The sequence below is a fragment of the Scleropages formosus genome, chromosome 16 (assembly GCF_900964775.1).
Source record: "Scleropages formosus chromosome 16, fSclFor1.1, whole genome shotgun sequence".
NCBI classification, from domain to species: Eukaryota; Metazoa; Chordata; class Actinopteri; order Osteoglossiformes; family Osteoglossidae; genus Scleropages; species Scleropages formosus.
In genome coordinates this window covers 16,936,628-16,960,016 of record NC_041821.1, presented here as the reverse complement: position 1 = coordinate 16,960,016, position 23,389 = coordinate 16,936,628, and the positions used below count along the sequence as shown (strand labels likewise).

The window sequence follows — 23,389 nt, the reverse complement described above, 5'->3', positions numbered from 1 at the left end:
AAGTTTCAGATTGTATGGAAGGGGAAAAACATTTTCTTCAGTCCACAATGTAGTGCAGTTAGTCTCAGCATCATATAGTCAAAAATCAATAAAGAGGCAGAGCAAGCAGGAAAAGGAAGCTGGACCTTGGTATGGAAAGGTGTAATCAGAAGGAAAACCCTCGTTTAGAAAAATCATTTTCCTGTAACACCCTTGGGCAACGTGGTGGCGTGGCAGGTTCGGCTGGCGCCTCTTGCGTGGCGGGTCTGGGGTTCGAGGCCTGTTTGGGGTGCCTTGCGCTGGACTGGTGTCCTGTCCTAGGTGTGTCCCCTCCCCCTCCAGCCTTGCGGCCTGTTCTGTGGGGTTAGGCTCTGGCTCACCTTGGTACCAGCAGTTTCAGGCTGTGTGTGTGTGTGTGTGTGTGTGTGTGTGTGTGTGTGTGTGTGTGTGTGTGTGTGTGTGTGTGTGTGTGTGTGTGTGTGTGTATAGTGCCCTCCTTAACAATGTGCCCTAGGGTATACTGTGTATATATGGAGATAGATAACCTTACCGCTAGTGTCAGCAGTGTTCTGAAGAGGATTGCTCTGCTCATCAGTGCAGACACCATCAGTTAAAAGAAAGGTAACAGAAATCAAAACTATTCACTTCATCTTGTACCTTTCCACTGTGGTTTAATCTAAGATCGCTGCATGTTTTCGGTCTTTGAACGTCTGACGCAAGCGATCCATTCAGGACTGATCAGATTGCAGCCTGAGTCTTGACTCAAACAACTCTGATGACCTTCTGCCCAGAAAAACGTTGGAGTAAAATACAACTTATGGGACCACACGTACATTTTTTTGGAAATATGTCGCTTAAAGTTTCAAAAGTGAAAAACACTGAAAACGTTGCATACCTCAAAATTATTGTCCTGTACACCAAGCCCAGCCTGTGCTAAAACAAACAGTTGTATAAATCTTTCCACCATTAGTCCATTCTATCACAGCCCCAGCTGTCCACTCCTTTTCTTAGCCTCCTCTTCCACATGGACTTTGTGTAGCTGAACCTGTTTCAGGAGTCACTCAAGCTGCTCGCCATCCACGATGGCTCAGTTCTTGGACTTTGGCCAGTCTCAGTCAGTCTCACCCTCTGCGCAAAACGGTTAAATAGGACAGGTTTTTAGGAACAGGTATGGATGCCCCACCCTCCTCTTTGCTTTCTCTCCTTTGCAGAGCAGCAGCCCCAGCACAAAACCTTGAACCTTTAATCATTATCGTGCCGGACGTAGCAAGGACAGTGTGGAGTTGTCATAAAGATAAACAAACTAAAATCTCTTTATGTTATAGGAATTAAAGTACTTCAGCACAGTACCAGAAAGGCCCCAGCCCAGATATGAGAGTAGCTGCTCTGCAAGACCCTTTTCTAGGAATTTTCTTTGAAAATATAAGTGGGAATTAGAAATTGGTGTAAAATTCCTGAGAACGGAAGGATCCAAGGTTGATTTCCTGAGGGATTCTTTCAGATTTGTAATTTTAAATGACTCCAGAAACACACTAGATGACAGAAAGCCATTAATTATATTGAATATTGGTTTTATATAGAAGACTGAAGATTTGAGAAGTTGCTTTGAGGACATTGAAGATTTCACAAGTTGCCTCTTTAACCACTAACCCTCCCGCAGCCCCCTTTAAAGTCTCATTTGAAATGTGAATCACCATAAGGGTTAAATGACTTGTGCCTAGTGCATATTTGATTCTGATAATGAGTAAACCAGGGTGTGGTCTTGGCTTTTGCCTTTCACAAATGCATCTGTAATGGCAACTTGGCAGGGATGAGCCAGTTTGAAGAACTGTGACTTGTTTAACTATGGAGTAATGGAATGGGATCTGAAATAACTGAAAGAACGGAGATAATGGATAAATTGGAACGTGACTCCTAATCTTGTCTTGTCCTTTTAATTTGTGATGGAGCTTTCTGGAACAAATTATAATGCACAGCCACAATTTATTCTTATTCTTGTTCTTATTGATAATAGTACTAATCCATTTCCTTTCAAGAACTCCTTCATGCTGATACTTGTTCATGTATGCAGCGCTGTATTGTGTATCATTACTTCGGCTAAACCTTTGTGAAGGATGTCTGATGTAATATATTAACTCTGCTTTGTTTGTGCGAAACTGACCATCTGCCCAGAGATCTGCAACCTCATTGCTATTAGTAATTCGGTTAAAGCAATGGAAACCTTTTAGATCATGAACGTGAAACCAAATATCCCTCTTCGAGGAGTCTCAAACAATGAGTTTTGTTTATTGTTTCGTAAGATCTAGTAACTGTCTTGCGAATTACCATCACATGCAGTTACAAAATATGGGCATTGTTACAATTCAAAGATAAAATATGACAACCAGAATATCACCGATTCCTCATCACCTTCCTAGTATTTTTTTTTTTTTGAGATACATATAAACAATATGTGTTATAAGTCATTTTTTATTTATTCAATTTTTTCCCCTTCATGCTTCGTGACATCACTACACGAGTTCTACTAATAGTATTGTTAAAAACATGCAGTACAGGTCTAAATCTTTTAGCAATTGTTTGATGGTGTTACGTTTCCAATTAGGAAATGTCACTAAGTGGCTTTTGGTCTCTTTGTGATGTAGTGTTACTGCATGTAGATGGAATGAATAGGATTTGTTCATGTTGTTTGCTGATGCCGATATCTTAACGCAAAAAGTGCTTGGCAACCTTGTCGTGACAATTGAGAAGACGTCCTCTCATGGTGACTGATATGAAGGTTTGTGGTGGTTTAACAGTTTCAGTCCTGGAAGGTCTTCTGAGAAATTCAGCATTTTTTCGCAAATAATTACTTAACTGATGTGTCTTAAATAATTGTGTTAAAAAATTCCACAGTCCTTAATTTAGCTAAGTGTTGTGTGTACAGTACATCGGTCCATCGCGCTGTTAAGTGTCTTGAAAGCCTAAGGTCTGCGGTCGCTTCAGGTCACACACACAATCTGAAGCTGCTTGTCCCAAACGGGGTCGCGGCGAGCCGGAGCCTGAGCCGGAGCCGGAGCCTAACCCGGCAACACAGGGCGCAAGGCCGAAGGGAGAGGGGACACACCCAGGGCGGGACGCCAGTCCGTCACGAGGCACCCCAAGCAGGACTCGAACCCCAGACCCACCAGAGAGCGGGACCCAGCCAAACCCCCTGCACCACCACGCCCCCAAGCCCCCCCACCGCCTCAGATCATGCTTGCAAAATATAAACATTTTAGAAGATGCTTTCAAATGTATTAGGAAAAATTTAGGCGCTATATTTGTTTTACTGTAGGATGATTCAGCAAAATCATTGAAGTCTGTGGAAGATGCCTGTAGGATGACACAGCAAAACCATGAAAATCTGCAATCTTAGTGTCGCTGTGCATGATCACATTATGATCATGTCCCTTGTGGGCTTTGTGATAGCATCCGGTGAGTCAGGTAATGTACATTTTAGGGTTCGGACTCACATTTATTCAATTTAGAGAACGCAAGAAAGTAAATCTGAATTTTGAGACAAAGAACCCTGCATAGCATCACAGTAAAACATTGCACTCTTAGAGGACTCAATGAGGTAATGTAGCTGAGAAATTGTGCAGCGTATTGTGTTTTGTCCTTCATTCCAGTTAAACTGGCTTCCTTTCTTTAGTTTCAGCAAAACAAATTGCACACTTGCAAAGATTATGGGCACAAGACATACACCATCTGAAACCGCTTGTCCCATACGGGGTCGCGGGGAGCCGGAGCCTAATCCGGCAACACAGGGCAAAAGGCTGGAGGGGGAGGGGACACACCCAGGACGGGATGTCAGTCCCTTACAAGGCACCCTCTGTGGGACTAGAACCCCAGACCCCCCAGAGAGCAGGACCCGGTCCAACCCACTGCACCACCACACCCCCTGACACAAGGCTGCAAACTTGTATAAATAGCTATGGTTTCTTCAGTTTCTCCATTTTCGACTTCTGTATATTTAGGCTGTGTTAAACTACTTTCTTTAATAATAATCTTAAATAATTTTCCGGTAATCTTCCCCCCAAATCCGCAATCCGGGTTAATAAGAAATAATCGTTAATGAACAGATACCATGATTTATGCGCTTCGCTATTAAAGGTCTTTTTCTGGGGGTCTAGATTATATATTTACCCTGTCAAAAATCACTTTTCTTCCTCTGCAGCCTACATTTTGGATTACATAAGTGACACGTTGAATAAAAAATACGACTGTGTTTAACCCAGCAGGGAGTGCCTGGTTCTGGGAGCGACGATGAGGTGCGGAACAGTTAGAAATGAGTGGACTTACAGGTTTTATTAGCTCTTGAAGCCACAACGAACTCAAATGAACATCGGCACAAAAAAAGGAAGAAGGTGTTACAAGAGTCTGCAGGACTGCACTGTGTGGGTGCAAAGTGAAAAAAATCTGCTAGTAAAAGAGGCTTTTCTGTCATCCAGTAAGAATCTCGATGCTTTTCAGGCTGTTCAACAACCACAAGGCATCGGCTAGGCGTGGTCATCAAACAGTCAGTTAAATACAGTAAGCGTGCCTTTGTTTGTTGTCGGCTAAAGTACAAATTGCGTTTTCCTGCATCGTGGTTACTTCGTGTTAACGTCCACAAAATCTATTTACAGAGCAACCCCACTGTTCAGCAAGAATTTTTTGGTACAATTCGAGTCACATCAACGGTCGCGTCTCTAAAGGCAGCTACGTCAGTGATGTGCGATAGGGAAACGGCAGTATCGAACAAACTAGTTGTGCCTTCATAACTGTGTGTGTGTGTGTGTGTCTACAGCTCTCTTCTGTGGAATGAATGCTTTCTGTGTGCCTTACATCGGACACCGCTTTGGAAAAAAAAAAAAAAAAAAAAAAAAAAAAAAAAAGTGGTAAATGAATAAATGTAAATCTGACCGACTGGAAAAGAAGCTATTCATTCCCTGAAAAATACTGCTTCACGACGAACACAAAAATGTTGCTAAACTTGTTTGGAAAAGGAGAAGTAAAGGCTGCGTACACTAAGCACGTCTCAGAAAGGTTACGACTGTTGTCTTGTTGTTTGTATTCCCACTCTTACCCTGTAAAACTTTACTCACAATACACTGCTGCAGAAATCATGGTTGAGAAAAAGGTCTTCATTTGACATTTTACGTCACCTTGGGTGCTTCAGCGAGACAAAAAGTACAGTGAAAATGAAAAATTTGACATACGTGTCCGTAAGGAAAATGAAATGCAAAAATACAGATTTCCATGTGTTGCTTTGTTTGAATAATGCGTTTAAATTGTAAAGATGCCAGTCTGAGCTAGTTAGCGAGCCCAACTGCGTCCCGATATTCCCAGGTTCCTCCTCGCACACATCACATCTCCTTGTTTTTCAGCTCTCACATATTACTCTTACTTTTAAATAAATACACGATTATACAGTATAGCATCGACATAATTTGTCCCTCCAGTGTTCAAGCAAATGTAACACATCCTCCCAGTGTTTCTGTATTGAACTTCTTAGCATTATGGCTTATTGGTCTACCAAGGCATCAACTATAATTTGTATGTGTAGTGTCTCTTTTTACTCTTTTCAAACCGTTTCTCATAACTGTAAGCTTTTCTCTGAAGTGACTTGCGATGTTGGGTGTGTATATTTATTTAGAAGAAGAGCAAAATACGTTTTTGACGTACGGTATCGAAGCAGATTTATTAGGATGAATAACCATCATGTGGTCAAAATAACATTACAAATGATTAAATGCATGCAAATCACAAAAAAAGTTGTTTCATTCCCAGGGTGTGTTTGGGAGGTACTGACATCACATAACTGGTTTTTCAGGCATTTGCCTGCCTTAAAAAGGACACCTGCTCTTCTTCTACTTCATTTCATTTGTGCGAAGTGGAAGAGCAAAAATGGCGAATACAGCAGGAATGGAACGTTTGCCCAGTGGGCTTGGCATATGCACGACCATACCAGATATGTTCTACATTCCCGAGCTTGTAAGTCTACGTAAATATCTGCATGTTTCTTAACGAAATGCATTTTAGACGAACTATTCGGGCTTGCTTTGATTTTTGCAGTAACGTGTAATTTAGCAATTAAGTTGTAATTCAAAAATAATTATGCTGGGATTTCCCAGTTGTGGTCCAGGTAACCCCCTGTGTGTGAATTTTTTTCAAAGGTAAGCCAAATATTGGTTAACCGTTAGCAAATCTAACTTAAATTTAAGTTTTAATGGTGAGCTGTATGACTTTGCATGATTTATTTTTTCTTTGATTACGTGTTATGTTTTTGGAGGTGAGATTTTATTAATTATAAGGTACGAGTAAAGATCGAGTGTTTTCAAACTAACACATAAAAAAATGCAAATACATGCGGTACTGAAAATCAGGACCTGGAAAGTTCAGTTGAGTTGTCTTGGTTTATAATAATGGATTATTTCTAATGAGGCAAAACTTAAGTAATTGTCTGTTTGCGAATTTTGAAATTTTTGTAACATACAGTTATTTTAAAAAGTAATTTGGGGGCTGCAGGTGTAGTGGTTAAAGCTGTTGGATTGCAATCTGAAGGTCCTGGGTACTAATTCCCCTCTCTCTATAGTACCTTGAATCAAGGTACTTACTAGAATTGCTCCAGTAAAAATTACCCAGCTGAAAAAATGGGTAAAGACTTGTACGTATTTTAGTGTACATAACTAAAATCAGATCATGTACAAGAAGCTCATTTCTTTTCTTTATTATCCTTTAGTATAAATTATCCATTCTCTTCATTGTGTTTTTCATAACCTGCATGTTAATGCCCATGGGTGTGAGGAAGAATACAGGACATTTCTTAATATAAAATGAAGAAGACATATAATAAGACACATGAGAGATATAAAAATAGAAAGACACATGGGGGAAAAAACCCATTGTGAATTCTCCATCAAGTTTAGTCTTTGCGATTTGAACTGTTAAATCCAATTACTTACTTCAGCTCTCTACAAAATCTCACTCTTAAATGTTTCGTGACTTTTTATCTCATATGTCGATGATCATCCATTTTTAAATAATTATAATGAAATAATGATACTACTGAATGCTCTTGGTCTCAACAGAGCATTCAGTAGAACATTGAAAATGCCCAAGGACATATTGAGATCTTTAATGAAGCTTTAGTAAGATTACATTTCACTCCAGTTTTAGAAAAGTTTGTTCTATATAGAGAGGAGGGTGTGGTGGTGCGGTGGTGCAGCGGGTTTGGCCTGTGCCTGCTCTCTGGTGGGTCTGGGGTTCATATCCTGCTTGGGGTGCCTTACAATGGACTGGCGTCCCACCCTGGGTGTGTCCCCTTCCCCCCCCAGCCCTGTGCCCTGTGTTGCCAGGTTCAGCCCTGACTTGCCATGATGCTGTGTGTGTGTGTGTGTGTGTGCTCTATATACTAAGCTTGTTTACCATGTAAATGTTTCCAGGTCTTTGGTGGACTTGTGTGGTGCCTTGTCGCATCAACCTATGTCGTCCCCGCCAACCCTCAAGGATGGGTGATGTTCGTTTCGGTTTTCTGCTTTGTCATGACATTCATCTGGCTGGTGGTTTTCACCTGCGGAGGACACAGAAACAGTGGTGGTTGGGCAGCCGCTGTAAGTCTTACATGGTCGTGTAAAAATACTTCCTTCATTTCAGACTTCCTGCATTTCAAAAGGAAAAAGGACATTTCTGATAGTTTTATTTAAAAAAAAAAAAAAAACTTTCAACCAGGTGGGGGTATTTATAATGTATATACATCAAATTCTGATACGTTTTTGTACAAGCAACCAATACTGATGCAGACTCACCTATCAACACATGCCAAGAGAGTACAGTCCTTAGATATTTACAAACTATAAACCAAATTTTGCCAGTAAAAGACCCCAAAAGACTTTACTAATGTAAAATGATGGAAAAAAGTCAACCTGAATTGATGCAGTAAAGATATCCTACTGTGTAAACGTGTGAAAATTTGAGAGCTCTGAAGATTTGCATGAAAATAAGAATTCATTCTTTCTACCAGGATTTTGGATACCACGGATTTGCTGCTTTTCTCTATCTCAGCTCTTCAGTTCTATTGGCCACCGTAACCATTTCTTATGCGACACTGGCAAACATTCAGCCACAGCTTTGGAAATATTACAAGATGAATATTTCTGCTGTTGTAAGTACACCCAAATATTAATACAATTACTGAGTGTCTGGTAATAGTGGTGTCGCTGTTAAGCCTGTTATGCACGCATAGAGTCATGAACTTCTAGATCTGATCATAACGAAGCACTTGTTTAATAAAAAAATATATATATATATATATTTTTCTTCTACAGGTCTTTTCCTTTTTCACCACGCTACTCTACTTCATCCATGCAATTTTTTCTGCAAATCGATGGAAGGCTTTCTAAAGATGTCTCGGCAAAAAGTGCACTTTCGCATATTTGATACGAGCGTCAGTACTTTTTGACTACTGTTTTCTATGTTTCTTTTGTTTAGATAATGAAAAATGCATGTAATTTCTCTTTTTTTCATGTTGGCTTTTCAATGAAAATGCTTCATCAGTAATAAAGAGAGCATATCTTGTTGGTATGTCCTTTGCTAGATCATGGTGTCTTACATACATGAATCTTTGTTATCAATGTGGCATATTTACTTTCAAAATGTCCCACATAAATGGTTGATTTGTTCATTGTAATGTTTTAATAGGGAATATTCTGTTAATTTTTTTCAGTATTTATAAGTAGAACATTTGATACAAATAATGAACAAGGCTATGTAACCATTGCAATTACTGATAATTATCTTTATTCTGGGTTTTATTTTTCCTTTTGTCACTGATAAATTTAGGCAAGTAATATTTTTCTTCTCTTTTTGCAATAAACATTCGGAAATTGCTGTTACACAATTTTGTTGTCTGTGTCATAATTGGAAAACATAATGGCACTACATTTATTTCTTTCGAGACATTATCAGTTCAATTCACAACTCAAAGTTGCTGTCAAACTTGTGGTGAGTTTGATCGGATGGTTTTGGAGACCATCAGAGAGACTCAGGAAGCCCAGGTAAGTGATGAGTGTTTCCTGGAAGGACCTGGCAGAGACCCCAAGCTGGTACAAAAATTTGCTGTGAACAAAGGTTTAAAAGAAATTGTCAGTTTGTATAGCACTCAGAGCTGCACAGTTCGACAGAATTTTTCTGGTAAATTGAAACTCAGACTGAATGTGGGAGGAGTTTGAAGGGGCCGTCAAAAGTTACTTTCAGAGATCCTCAGAAGGTTCTAGTAGGCTATCTGATGACACAGGAGGAACGATCAGAATGTCACCCAGGCAGGTTCTGCAGAAGCAAAGAGATGATTATGGGAGGAGTTTGGATTGCGGGGCACGCTATGTTAGGACAGGAGGGGCGGTTCCTGTATTCACAGAGGATGATGTCTCCTACCTGTAGATGGACCGATATTCTCAGCTTTACTCCATCATTTTTTCTGGGGCTTGGAAGTGTGGAACAGCTGCATACCCACAACAAGATCTTTGCATATTTATATCTATTCATTTAGCAGATGAATCATTTTCTCCAAAGTGATGTACAACTCAGAGGAAAATACAGTGTGTGCATCACATCAGCAGAAGGAGAGGTTCGGATGCAGACACGTGATTCCAGAGTAAAGTTAATTAGTCGCATTCCACCATTTGAACAAGTATACATCACACAAGTATCTGCACTGAGTTCTCATGGGGTACAAATGTCATCTACAGTCATGACTAAAAATATTTCACACCCTTGCATTTCTTTCAAATTACTCACAATTTTGTCTGAAAATAAGTTGATGTTCACCTAAGATCTTTGTTTCCACACAGTTACTTATTTCACTGTTCATATTACAGAACCTTTTGTTTTTTGACTGAGGCCTTAATATATCTTCTTAAATGAGAAAATAAAAGAAAATGTTACCGACAAACCCTTAATCAGGCATGTCTGATAATCCAAGAAATGGGCATGGTCACAGCCCTGAGTGTCGCCCTGTAAAACTTTACTCAGAATACACCGCTGCAGAAGTCATTGCTGAGAAGAAGTTGCTCATTTAACATTGTAAGTCACCTCAGATGCTTCGGCGAAATAAAAGAGTGTAATAAAAATGAAAGTTAAAATATGTACTTCTAAATTCTGTGTCAGAGTCGGGGTCGTTTATTTGTCATTTGCGCTGTTGTACTGGGTACGCTGGGCACTGAAATGCTTGTGACGAGGCTCATATAGAGGTGAACAGACATGAACAAACACGTATTTAGACAAGGATGTGCTGATAAGTAAGGTGGCACAAATATCAAGTATAAAAGGGCGGGTACAAATAAATACAAGTACAATAAATAGTAAATGAATAGTAATGGTGAACACTGAGTAGTAATGGCTGGGTTTGGCCACACATGTCCACAAGGAAAATCTCTCACTCTCTCGCACACACAGCCTAAAACTGCTCATCCCAAGTTGGGTCGTGGCGAACCGGAGCCTAACCCGGCAACACAGGGCGCAAGACCGAAGGGAACGCACCCAGGACGGGACGCCAGTCCATCGCAATGCACCCCAAGCGGGACTCGAACCTCAGACCCACCGGAGAGCACGATCCGGCCAAACCCGCTCCGCTACCACACCCCCACGCCCCACCCTCTATAAGGAAAATGAAATGCAAAATACAGATTTCTATGGTTTGCTTTGTTTGAATAATGTGTTTAAATTGTAAAGATGCCAGTCTGAGCTAGTTAGTGAGCCAAACTGCGTCCCGATATTCCCAGGTTCCTCCTCGCACACATCTCCTTGTTTTTCAGCTCCCACGTGTTACTCTTACTTTTAAATACACAATTATACAGTATAGCATCAACATTATTTGCCCCCCCAGTGTTCAAGGAAATACTAAAAACCCTTAATCAGGCATGTGCGATAATGCAGGAAATAGGCACGATCACACCCCTGAGCGCCACACCTCGACTATAATATCACATCCCTTACAGAACATGAGCTGTATGTTAACCCCGTAAAGAATCGATATTAACTTAACCTGTGGGTTTATTTCTCCTCCTTTACCGACATCTGATTTCGTTCACAGGCTGGGGAAGTGATAGATGGAACTCTGGGAAGAGGAAAAAGTGGGAACATTATTAAGGGGCAGCTGGTGCTGTTGTGGTTCAGAGCTACGGTCTTTCAAGCAAAAAATAGCAGGTTCAAGTGTCACCTCTAGCTATAATATCTTTGAGGAAGGTACTTACCATAAACTGCTCCGGTGAAATTACCCAAATGGGTAAATAATTGTAAGTTACTTTGGAAAAAAGTTGTCAGCTAACCGAATAAATGTAAGTAAAGAATAATTTTTACACAAACTTTAGATTTTCTGTTTTATACAAGTATAAATTCATCTATGTGTAACAACTCAGAGAGTGGAGGTGAGTCCAGCTGCAGAGTTTATGTGCAGCGATAAGGTGCAGCTCTTCAAATGCAGGTGGATCGTGGCATGTACAGCACTACAGTACTAAGTACTCGAGTCTCGAAACAGCTGTGGAACACAGGAAAAACACACTGACGGAGGTGTTGCCGCAAACTCAGACAACATAATGAAGAATTCATACAGACAGTCTCTACCTGCTTCCTTGTACTGCATATAGACAGACCTGGTCGGAATTTTTCGTGGCTCACGTGTGAAAGAGCAGTTGGAGAACTTAGGATATGAGGACCTCTGCTGTTTGCCCTGAGCATTTTCACCTGAACTCCTGGCAATACGTTAAACAAGATCAATCTTACACGCATACACTTACCTACTTGTCCTGAGCAGGAGCTGCGGCGAACCAGAGCCTAACCTGGCAACACAGGGCGTAGGGCTGGCGGGGGAGGGGACACACCCAGGACGGGACGCCAGTCCATCACAGGGCATCCCAAGCAGGACTTGAATCGCAGACCGGCCAGAGAGCAGGACCTGGCGAAACCGACTGCATCACCATGCCCCCCTAAACAACATCTCACTTTTCTTTAACTAGTTTCTAAGGACTGACATAAGTGCTACTAGAGAACTGAGAGTGAACATTTGTTTGAGCTCTAGAAAGCTCAAAAAGGTATTTTATTGTTCAGTTAGCGGGCTTTCTGTGCATGTCTTGCAGATGTGGTGGACAGCAATAACAGCACACAGACCGCATGCTTTTTGTACGATATCTTTTTCCTTACTGTTTCATTCTGAATGCTCCATTTTCCATTTCCTAAAAAGGGTGCATTGAGGGTAGTATTGTGAAATACTCACTTATTAATAATGTTATACATACTGTGTACGGAAAAAAAATCCTAATTTTACATAAAATTAGATTACGTTACATTTTACATTTAAAATTTGATTAGATTCAAAAATAGATGCATTTTACATTTAAAATTAGACTACATTTAAAATTGGATTAAATCTTAATGTTATAAAATTACATTTAATAACATTTTATTGTTTTCCTTGTTATTAGTACACATATCGGGGGTGCGGTGGTGCAGCAGGCTTGGCCGGGTCCCCCTCTCTGGCAGGTCTGGGGTCCGAGTCCCGCTTGGGGTGCCTTGTGACGGACCGGCGCCCTGTCCTGGGTGTGTCCCCTCCCCCTCCAGCCTTGCGTCCTGTGTTGGCTCCGGTTCAGCGCGACCCCACTCGGGACAAGCAGCTTCAGGCAATGTGTGTGTGGTACACATGTACCTCAAATTAGAACAGAGAGTCTGGTACTGTGGGTTATCCATGCTAGAAGGTACAAGCTCCATTCAGATTGCTATGCTCCTCCATCTCTGGCCACTTGGTGGCCCCAGGTACACACACACACACACACACACACACACACACATTGACTGAAACTGCTTGTCCCGAGTGTGGTCGCGGCGAGCTGGAGCCTAAACTGGCAGCACAGGGTGCAAGGCTGGAGGGGGATGGGAGACACCCAGGACAGGACCCTGGGTACAAAGGGACAAACTCAAGAACCCAAAGGTTTTCACGACTGGCTTCAGTGGGGTGGAATGACCTCCAGCTTTCACTCAGAACTGCTGAATCTCAACATTTGATAAGGGTCTCAAAACACATCTTTTTGAGACTCACTTCTCCCCTTATCACCTATGTGCTCAATAAAAATCCACTACTGTATCTGTTTAATAAAAAAAAAAATACGGTTTATATGCTGCTATGTGACAAATTGAATGTACTTTCCAGAACTGAATCTCCATCCACATCTTTCTGTTGGTGTCATAGATTTTTGTATTATTTTCCAAGGTGTGCATTGCTTTGGAGAAAAGTGTCTGCTAAATGATAAAATGCACCTGGGTATTGAGTCTATGTAACTTACATTATCCATAAAACAATATAATCAATTACTTTTACAATCAGTCCTGATGATATCTGTAAAACTACAAATAATGTATGATTAAATGATTTTTTGCAACGAACATTCCAAAAGAGATCATGACAAGAAGTATTATGGTTAATGACAATTTAGATACATTAACTCATTTAATGTATGTTTTTTACAAAGGCACTTACAGCGTTCAACTACACACACACACACGCTGGCTGAAACCCTTGTCCCACAGCAAACCGGAGCATAACCCAGCAACGCAGGGCGCAGGGCTGGAGGACACACCCAGGACAAGATGCCAGTCTGTCGCAAGGCACCCCAAGCAGGGCTCAAACCCCAGACCCACCAGAGAGCAGGACCCAGCCAAACCCGCTGCACCACCGCACCCCCCTAGTATCAAACTATATTAAACAAAAAATGAAAAATGCCTGAGAATGTGCATTTCATTTAATTCAAACTAGTTTTCTTCCAGCTGGATTAACAGCACAACTTTGGTTGTAAAATTAAGAAATTTTAAGAAACTATGGATAATGAAATGAAGGGGGAAGATATTTAAAGAACCTAGAATCCAAATGATATTTCTGGCTACAGATAGTTCCCACACTGTTAGGTTTGACAGGCATCTGTATAAACTGACTTGTTTGCATGTACACTTATTTTATTATCCATTGCAATATTAGCAATGAGTCCAGTAACATGGATAAGCACGGCAGTCATGGCTTGCATTATACAGAATAGACCAAAATCACAGGACATTCTATGAATTTTGAATGCATATGTGATAGGGTGTAATTATTCATTCCAAGATCAATCAATATTGAAATAAAAAATCAAAAATTTACTTTATTACAAATACACACACACACACACATTCATTATTCTGAGAAATAATAAAAAAATCTGAAACATTTTAATTTTTTAATTGTTTAACCTTATGTGGTAAGTGTACGAACTAATCGTCATATTTTTTCATTCTTACACATCTTAATTTTCAGCTGCTGTTCTGTCTGATTATATTGATGATAATGAAAAGACAAAAAAACATTAAAGCTAACCATCTGTAGTGGTTCAGTTAAACTAAATTTTGAGGACTACAGAAAAGTTCTTATTTGTTGTCATTTGTCTTATCATTTAAAACTTTACTGTACATTCTTTACTTTGTGATTTGTTTTAAGTAAAGTATTATTTAGAAATGTTTAGAATTAGATATCTTGTTAATTCAACTACAAATAAGCATACACTGCAGGACATGAACACTACGGTCATTGAACTCTGCTCTAGGAAGGCGTATGTATGACTTCCAGTACTCAGAACCTTAAATCACAGATCATATCACAGTCAAATCACAGTTCATAGTATTGAATGAATCATTTCCAAGTAAACCATATCATTTTTAATTTGGTTCCCCCTTTCTTTGAATCAAAAAATATTGTTTTGCTGTTACACCAACTTTCAGAGGAATTTTAGGCCAGCTTGTTTAACTTCAAATTATTCTAAATGCATCAAATCTATCAGGTGTCAAGTATCATACCACCAGAGAATTGCAACATGTGAGATGAGAGAAAAAAAAAATCATGAATCTTGCAGGTTCACACAGCTCCCATGTCCCGTACTCCTGTCTCAATAAGGTGATGTAAAAGCAGCTATCACTGTCCTCTGTTAAAGGGCTGCAATGGAAAATCCCTTGTGACTCTCACTGTGCCTTCCTCCAGCATATAGAGAGGTCCTGCAACAATAAAAGGTACCGTCCAACGGGCCCCCCTTTATCTTTCCTCTGTAGGCGTTATGAGAAGCTGCTAGATAGCAAACCTTTCCATGGTTCTAAGGAGCCACTGGGAACAGATCCATGTATGGAGACAGACTGGAGAAAGAGAAGATAAGAAGTCAACCAACTATGCAAACCATGTTTAGAGACTCTTATGGGAGAGGTGTCTCAAAATATGTCTTTCTGTTAAATTTAGATACATTATCTTTTACTGTTTTTATCTTTTACTTCTCGTAACCAACCTCACAACCACCTGCTGGGAGTACAGAGGTGGGTAAGGCGTAATTTTATCTCACATTAATTTAACAGACTTTCCATTTCTTCAATATGTACACTGTGTCTGTCACTTGTTTATATATGTGAAATAGAATCTAAGGTTTAATGTTTGGGTCTGTTGTGGCAGTAGTTCCAAAGTATTTGAAATAATTTTGATGTGGATCAGATACTCTTGTATTAAATGTTTCTTTTGTTTCTAATGTTAATGCTTTTACTTAAGTTAAAGTTTGCTTGCATTTATTGTAAGATAATTAATAATCAAAGTGATTCTTCAATATCATTTTAAAGTAATTGTTATGGCAAGAAATAAGACTGATACTGTGGTTCTTTTCCTAACATGCTCCAGCAAAATTATTTTAATACAGTCTTTCCATTTTGTGTTTTTAAAAGACAATATTGATAGATTGACAATTTAAGAAATTAGCTCGCAGATCTTTTCAGTTTTGTCTGGTTAGGTCACATAATTAATCTTTGACAGCATGATGCTCTGTTGTACAATTTAGGTAATCATAAATATGGTATATCGATAAGGAGATAGACTGGATAAATATAAACTATCTGACTTCCTGCAGTTTGGTGTCAAATTTCACTCTTACTTTGTTTATTGCTTTGTAGTTGTAAAGCAGTAAAATGTGAACCTTCAGCTTAAAGATTGATTCATTGGTTCTTACCCTGACATTATCAGTTCATGTGCATGTTATAATTTCTCTATATCTCCTACTGAAATCACTGTTCATCAGCTGTGCTACAGTTATTACGATTACTGGGCAACAAAAACTAAAATATGAAATACATATAATGCATTGTATAAAAAGTCAGTATTTTATTTATAATTTGCCTATTTTATATATTAAAGTATACACTGAGGCAATACATCTAAAAGCAGCAAGTTATCTGGCTTACAATTTGCATTTAAACTGGCCTAGCATATTACAGAAACATCATAACAACACAGATAAAACAACTATAAATGTTAAAGCAGTGATGTTCACAAGATCACTGCCCACGTCTTTCACGCCGCAAAAAGTATCGACACTATACCAACAGAGGCGCTGGGTAGCGTTACTAACAAGCGTTTCACGTTGGGTTATCTTAATCCGATACGAGAGGTGGTTCCACTTTACAAAATAAAACGTCTGTTGTACAGACAGCCAAGATGCTGTTGTACACAATAAAAAGGCCATCGTATGCCCGAAGAGAATATATCCACTGCTGTTTTTCATCGTATGGGACCCGGCTACGTAAGGGACGAGTGCTAGTTACTCCTGCCTGCAAACGTACGAGATTCCTGAGAGTTGCAGGTCTCTACAGTTTCAAGAACTACGCCGCGCTGGAAAGACAAGCATCTTTATTGCAAATTGGCCTTTGCCATTCATTTACCAGCAAGCGGAGGTGAACACCTGACTGTAGAGTCCATAGGTGATGCCAGGGACAGATAAAGAGCAATTCATACACAAACTGCACCTTTCACCTAAAGGCATTTCTACAAAACGTTGGGATAAACCAGCCCTTTTACACCTTTTCACAAAAATATGCGGCTGAATGTGCTCATATAGGTTTGAAAATGATCATTAGGTCTCTGCGAAGTTATGTTAAAAATACCAAAATCATGTATTGATATAATCATAATGGGTGAGCCTGCCTGCCTGCCTTATATATATATATATATATAGCTGCCAGTTTCACATGGCTCTTCACTGCTCTCTTCCATGTTAGCGCTGCATATCAAACGAATGCTAAGGGAATTTTAACAAAATTCTGCCCCTTATGAATATTTGCGTAGTTATTTGCTTGTCTGAGAGGGATCATTTTGTTTGGTGAAACGCCTGATTCGTGGCACTTAGTGATGATGACAAGCGCGACTCCGGAAAGAGCGCAATGAGAACATGATTGATGAGCCCGTTTCATTTTTAGTACTTTCCTCTTCATGAGAACCAGTTCGATTTCAGGAAACGGATACGCAGGAATTATAGAGTAAAGCCGTGAACTGAGCCCGAACGTTACGTGTTCGCTTTCTCAAGTGAAAGTTGTGAGGCGAAAACGCGAGAGACGCGCGCGGCACACAGAAGAAGCGGCACGAGAGAGAGAGAGAGAGCACGATTGACCGCGCGCGGTGGGAGGTTCAGCGCGCGCATAAGAAAGGGTGCCCGGAAGCCCCGGGGAGCACGCAGGGTCCAGCGCTCTCCCAGCGGTCTGAGGTCAAGAGTCTTTCGCTGCCCAGAGCGGAGGAGACAGAACGCCCAGACACCACCGACCACCCCGCCCCCTGGTTCGGCTGTGCGAAAGTCCAGATGCGCGCCACGTTGCCGGGCAGAAAGCCGCAACTCCACTGAGATCTCGCGCGTTCACAGCGGCGCCGGACCGCACGCGCACCTTCCTCCGTGCCGGGCTTTCAGTCAGTCGCTGTTTCGTGCTTCTGCTTTGAACGCTGGGGTTAGCGCTTCCCCACCTTCTTTAAAACTCGCCCCACCGCCGCGGTGCTTCTATTTCCGAGAGCGCGGTACTTACTGCGGGACCCTCGCTGCTAAGAGCGGAGCTGTCCGCGAGAGCTGCCGCGCGCTGCTCTGTCAGTCGCGCTCTCTCCGTCGCACGAACTTGCAGGTACGTGTTTCCAGAGCTGTTTGCGCACCCGTTCGGTACGTTGTGTCACCGGGACTGGAACCCAGGCTCTACTAGTCCTTCGGGAAAAGTCAACGTATTAAGTGTCGCTGTATGCGTATTATTTCAATTTTTCCAGCGAATGCTGACACACACGGAACATCGCAAAGACCACAGTGCAGATCATAGTAGCTGCCTTTTTGAAATATATATAATTTAGATAAATCAACTAAATTATAATGATTTAGTTATCTCATGGAATTCCAGAGTGTCAAATACTGAACATTCAGTAAATGTTCCTTTTTGGATTTCAAGTCAGCTTCACCTGTGTATTTAAATTTGAAGTTAAACTAAAGTATAAAAATATTTCATATTACACACACACACTTTCAGAACCGCTCGTCCCAGAGGGGGTCGCGGGGAACCGGAGCCTACCCGGTAACACAGGGCGTAGGGCCGGAGGGGAGGGGACACACCCAGGACGGGACGCCAGTCCGTCGCAAGGCACCCCAAGCGGGACTCGAACGCCAGACCCACCGGAGAGCAGGACTGTGGTCCAACCCACTGCGCCACCGCACCCCCTTTTCATATTACAATATTACAATGATTATGTTGCACATGTTGTTACATATATTACAATACAATGAATATACAATATCCGTCATATTACACAATATGAAAACCCTGAATCACTGCATTTTATTCCTTTATTTAAACAGTTTATTCAGGAGGTTGTTGTGACCTTTGTTGTGCTGCCAGTTAAGGGATCATATGTCATTTGCAGTGTATTAACGGTGTGACAGCAGTGTATTTTAATAGTCACTGGCGGTACAGCGGTGTCTGTGATCACGCTGTTAAAACTCTTTTAAAATTATAGACAAAAAATCTCTCCCGCCTCTTACTCAATTCTTTCTGTTGACTGATTCATCATATATGTCCAGTTTTAACTTTATGAGCTACACAGTCCACGAAAGGTAGACAAAGACATTTACCATTTGGTTTGGGGGCACATTCTGTAAACATTGTGACTGCAGCTGTAATAAATTTTAAAAAAATTCTTTCTAAGACATCCTAGGACAACACTAAAATTTAAACTAATTTACAGTCTCTGAAAAAATACATTCTCTTGGCCAACTTCTATTCATTGGTGACTGTTGACTTCTTCAGTGCCATGATGAACATCCCCATGTTGTTATTGCCAACTCACAAATATCAGACACGAGCAACAGGAACTGTCACGGTTGCGCGTAGCGTGGACGGACTCAAGTGCAGAGTGTTCGGATCGACGTGCACGGAAGCCGAATCAGAATCCGTAATCGTAGTCGAGGGGCAGGCGAGGGTCGGGCGATCAGCAAACGTCGTAGAAAGGGCTAGGCAAAGAACGTGGTCGGGAAGAAACAGGCAAAGGGTCGAAGTCGTAATGGGTCTCTCAGTAATTCGGTTCGCAGGGAAACAAGGAGGCAAAACAAGGTTCCGCGTCTGGGCTTCCCCGGCTTCCCTCTTTATAGTCGTTCCCATCAGGGAACGGCAGGTGTCGCAGAGGTGCCAGATGCGGAGAACGTGACAGTACCCCCCCCCTCCACGGGCGGCTCCGGACGCCCTGGGCCGGGAAGGAGGACGCCCCCGGGGGCGCGGAGCCGGGCACTCGGGATGGTCCCTATGGAAAGCGGCCACCAGGTCGGGGTCCAGGATGTCCGAAGCAGCTACCCAGGAACGCTCCTCCGGACCATACCCCTTCCAATCCACCAGATATTGTAGTCGACCTCTCCGTCGGCGGGAGTTTAGCAGGGCTCGGACCGCGTAGACATCGTCCCCTGCGAGGGGTAGTGTCGACGGTGGTGAGGTTGTTTCTACTGGTGGCTGATGCAAGGACACCCCAACCGGTTTCAGGAGGGAAACATGGAATGTTGGGTGCACTCGGAGGTCAGGAGGTAACTGAAGGCGGTAGGTAACCAGCGTGACACGACGTACTACCTTGAAAGGGCCGATGTAGCGGGACCCGAGTTTCTTGGAGGGGGTCTTCAGGTGAAGGTCTCGGGTGGAGAGCCAAACTCTTTGTCCAGGCAAGAACGAAAGGGTGCGCCGGTGCCGGTCAGCCTGACGTTTGTGGCGTTCCGCACTGCGGAGCAGGTGGGCCCGGACCGTCCTCCAGACGCGGGTGCTCTCCTTATGCCATGTCTCCACAGCCAGAACAGGACTTGGAGAGGTCTCACTAGGGAACAGGACAGGTTGGTAGCCTAACACACACTGAAAGGGCGACATACCTGTGGATGTGTGAGGCGCGGAGTTGTGGGCATACTCTGCCCAGGCCAGGTAGCGAGCCCAGTGGTGGGGTCTTTGGGAGCAGTAGGCTCGGAGAAACCTTGCAACATCCTGTTGCAAGCGTTCCACGTGACCGTTGGCTTGCGGGTGATATCCTGATGTAAGGCTAACCGTCACTCCGAGCCGGCTCCAAAAGGCCTTCCATACCCGAGAGGTGAACTGGGGACCTCGATCGGAAACAATGTCTTCGGGGAGTCCGTAGAGTTTAAAGACTTGCTCGAATAGGACCTCCGACACCTCGAGAGCGGTGGGCAGCTTCGGAAGGGGCACCAGTCTGCAAGCCTTAGAGAAACGATCTATGACGGAAAGGATCACGGTCTTACCCTCTGAGACCGGGAGGTACACTAGGAAATCCAGTGCCACGTGGGTCCAGGGTCGGGTCGGCGTAGGCAAGGGTTGTAGAAGACCCGCTGCCTTTTCGGGCAGGGTCCTGGTCTGAGCGCAGGTGGCACAGGCCTGGACGAAGTCCCTGACATCGTCGGACAGTGAGGGCCACCAGAACCGTCTTTGGACCAGGGATAGGGTACGGCGGAACCTTCTGTCACGGTTGCGCGTAGCGCGGACGGACTCAAGTGCAGAGTGTTCGGATCGACGTGCACGGAAGCCGAATCAGAATCCATAATCGTAGTCGAGGGGCAGGCGAGGGTCGGGCGATCAGCAAACGTCGTAGAAAGGGCTAGGCAAAGAACGTGGTCGGGAAGAAACAGGCAAAGGGTCGAAGTCGTAATGGGTCTCTCAGTAATTCGGTTCGCAGGGAAACAAGGAGGCAAAACAAGGTTCCGCGTCTGGGCTTCCCCGGCTTCCCTCTTTATAGTCGTTCCCATCAGGGAACGGCAGGTGTCGCAGAGGTGCCAGATGCGGAGAACGTGACAGGAACGTTGATGTGAGTTGAATTAATCTGGTTTTGCACTCCCGTTTGAATCTCTTTGACCGCGTTAGTACTTCTTTCATTGATTTCCAAAAAATGTAGTAAAAACCTACATCATTCTCAGTTGAGATTTATATAAAAAAACACTTTCACATTTGGTTTTCTAATGTATTTTCAATCTCTCTCACAGGTATCGGAAAGGCTGGAAAGCATTCTTGTCATTATGGAACGATCAGGGATTTCTTTTTTCTCCCTCAGTCTTCATGTAAGCCTCGTGTTTGCAGTTTTGTTTTTCAAAATTCACTATGTTGCTTCAACCAGTCTGGAAAACAGTCCAAAAGAGGGCAATGCTTCAGTTATCAATGAATCTAAAACATGCAATGGAAGCAACCAGTGCAAGGAAGGAGTGATTCTCCCCATGTGGAAACCTGAAAATCCCTCCTTTGGGGACAAAATAGCAAGAGCTGTAGTCTATTTTTTAGCCATGTTTTACATGTTCTTGGGTGTTTCAATTATTGCAGACCGTTTCATGGCATCCATTGAAGTCATCACATCACAAGAGAAAGAGATCACTATCAAGAAGCCAAATGGTGAAACTACCACTACCACTGTGCGAATATGGAACGAAACAGTGTCCAACTTGACGCTTATGGCCCTTGGTTCCTCTGCTCCGGAGATCCTACTCTCGGTTGTTGAGGTGTGCGGCCATAACTTTGATGCCGGCGACCTCGGTCCGAACACTATCGTGGGCAGTGCTGCTTTCAACATGTTTGTTATCATTGGGATTTGTGTCTATGTTGTCCCAGATGGAGAGCACAGGAAGATCAAGCATCTGAGGGTATTTTTTGTCACTGCTGCTTGGAGCATATTTGCTTACGCCTGGTTGTACCTGATCTTGGCGGTCTTCTCACCTGGGGTGGTACAGGTGTGGGAAGGGCTGCTCACTCTATTCTTTTTTCCTGTATGTGTTATATTTGCATGGGTTGCAGACCGCAGGCTTCTGTTCTATAAGTATGTATACAAGCGTTACAGAGCTGGGAAGCAAAGAGGGATGATCATTGAGACCGAGGGGGACAATTCATTGCCGCCCAAAGTTGATATTGAGATGGATGGCAAGATACTCAACTCCCATGCGGTGGATTTCTTAGATGGAAGCCTTGACTTGGAGGAAAAAGAGATAGATGAGGAGGAAGCCAAGAGAGACATGGCAAAGATCTTGAAAGAACTTAAACAGAAGCATCCTGAAAAAGAAATGGAACAGCTGATTGAATTAGCAAACTATCAAGTTCTGAGCCAGCAGCAGAAGAGCCGTGCCTTCTACCGCTGTCAGACCACAAGGCTGATGACGGGTGCAGGGAATATCCTAAAGAAGCATGCAGCAGACCAAGCCAGAAAAGTCGTGAATGTGCATGAGGTGCGCTCAGAGGTTGATGATAACGATCCTGTGACAAAGATCTTCTTCGACCCTGGCTCATACCAGTGCCTGGAGAACTGTGGCACAGTAGCCTTGAATATTGTACGGCGAGGCGGTGACCTCACCAACACCGTATCTGTGCAATTCCACACAGAGGACGGCACAGCTAATGCTGGGTCAGACTATGAGTGCACGCAGGGCACTGTGGTGTTCAAGCCTGGTGAGATGGAGAAGGAAATTCGTGTGGGCATCATTGATGATGACATTTTTGAAGAGGATGAGAACTTCTTGATTCACCTTAGCAATGTGAAGGTGCTTTCAGTAGGTGATGGGGAGCCAAACCCTGAGGCCAATCACACTGAGACTCTGGCATGTCTGGGCCTGCCTTCAACTGCAACGGTCACCATCTTTGATGATGACCATGCTGGCATCTTTACATTTGAAGAGCCAGTCATACATGTGAGTGAGAGTGTTGGCATAATGGAGGTGAAGGTTCACCGCACATCTGGAGCCCGCGGGGTTGTTGTTGTACCCTACAAGACCATTGAAGGTACTGCAAAAGGAGGAGGAGAAGATTTTGAAGACACTCATGGAGCCCTGGAGTTCCAGAATGATGAGATTTTGTAAGTACATGCTTCGCTTTCTCATTTGTTGTGGTCATTGTTATATCAAGTAATATTATATCTTCCCTAATTGTTTGGTATGTGGTGAAATGGTGGTGATCAAAAGTGTTTATGTATAAAAAAAGCTCAGCATTCCCCCTTGTTCTGTTGGTGTATAAAGTTTTAATGGTCCTGAATCAATAATGCATTTCTGTTATGTTGTTC

At 42.6% G+C, this 23,389-nt stretch overlaps 2 protein-coding genes across 5 annotated transcripts in view; both read left to right on the top strand.

The window, feature by feature from the left end:
* The first annotated feature begins 5,849 nt into the window (after positions 1-5,849).
* On the top strand, positions 5,850-8,878 carry LOC108933645 (myelin and lymphocyte protein-like). Its single transcript, XM_018750829.1, has 4 exons — positions 5,850-5,973; positions 7,425-7,592; positions 8,003-8,143; positions 8,307-8,878. Exons 1-4 carry the CDS (start codon positions 5,887-5,889, stop codon positions 8,379-8,381), a joined length of 471 nt encoding a protein of 156 aa, XP_018606345.1. The 5' UTR covers positions 5,850-5,886; the 3' UTR covers positions 8,382-8,878.
* Positions 8,879-17,613: 8,735 nt separating this feature from the next.
* The window catches only part of LOC108933770 (sodium/calcium exchanger 1-like), a 58,758-nt gene continuing 52,982 nt past the window's right edge, over positions 17,614-23,389 (top strand). For 2 of the 4 annotated variants that reach the window (XM_018751075.2, XM_018751074.2), the window contains exon 1: positions 21,516-23,185. In XM_018751075.2, coding sequence (XP_018606591.1) covers positions 21,567-23,185 — 1,619 coding nt within the window. In that variant the 5' untranslated portion in view covers positions 21,516-21,566. Of the gene's footprint in view, positions 17,962-19,889; positions 19,903-21,338; positions 21,414-21,515; positions 23,186-23,389 lie in introns of those variants that run through there. The other 2 variants (XM_018751073.2, XM_029259063.1) reach the window with 2 other exon arrangements.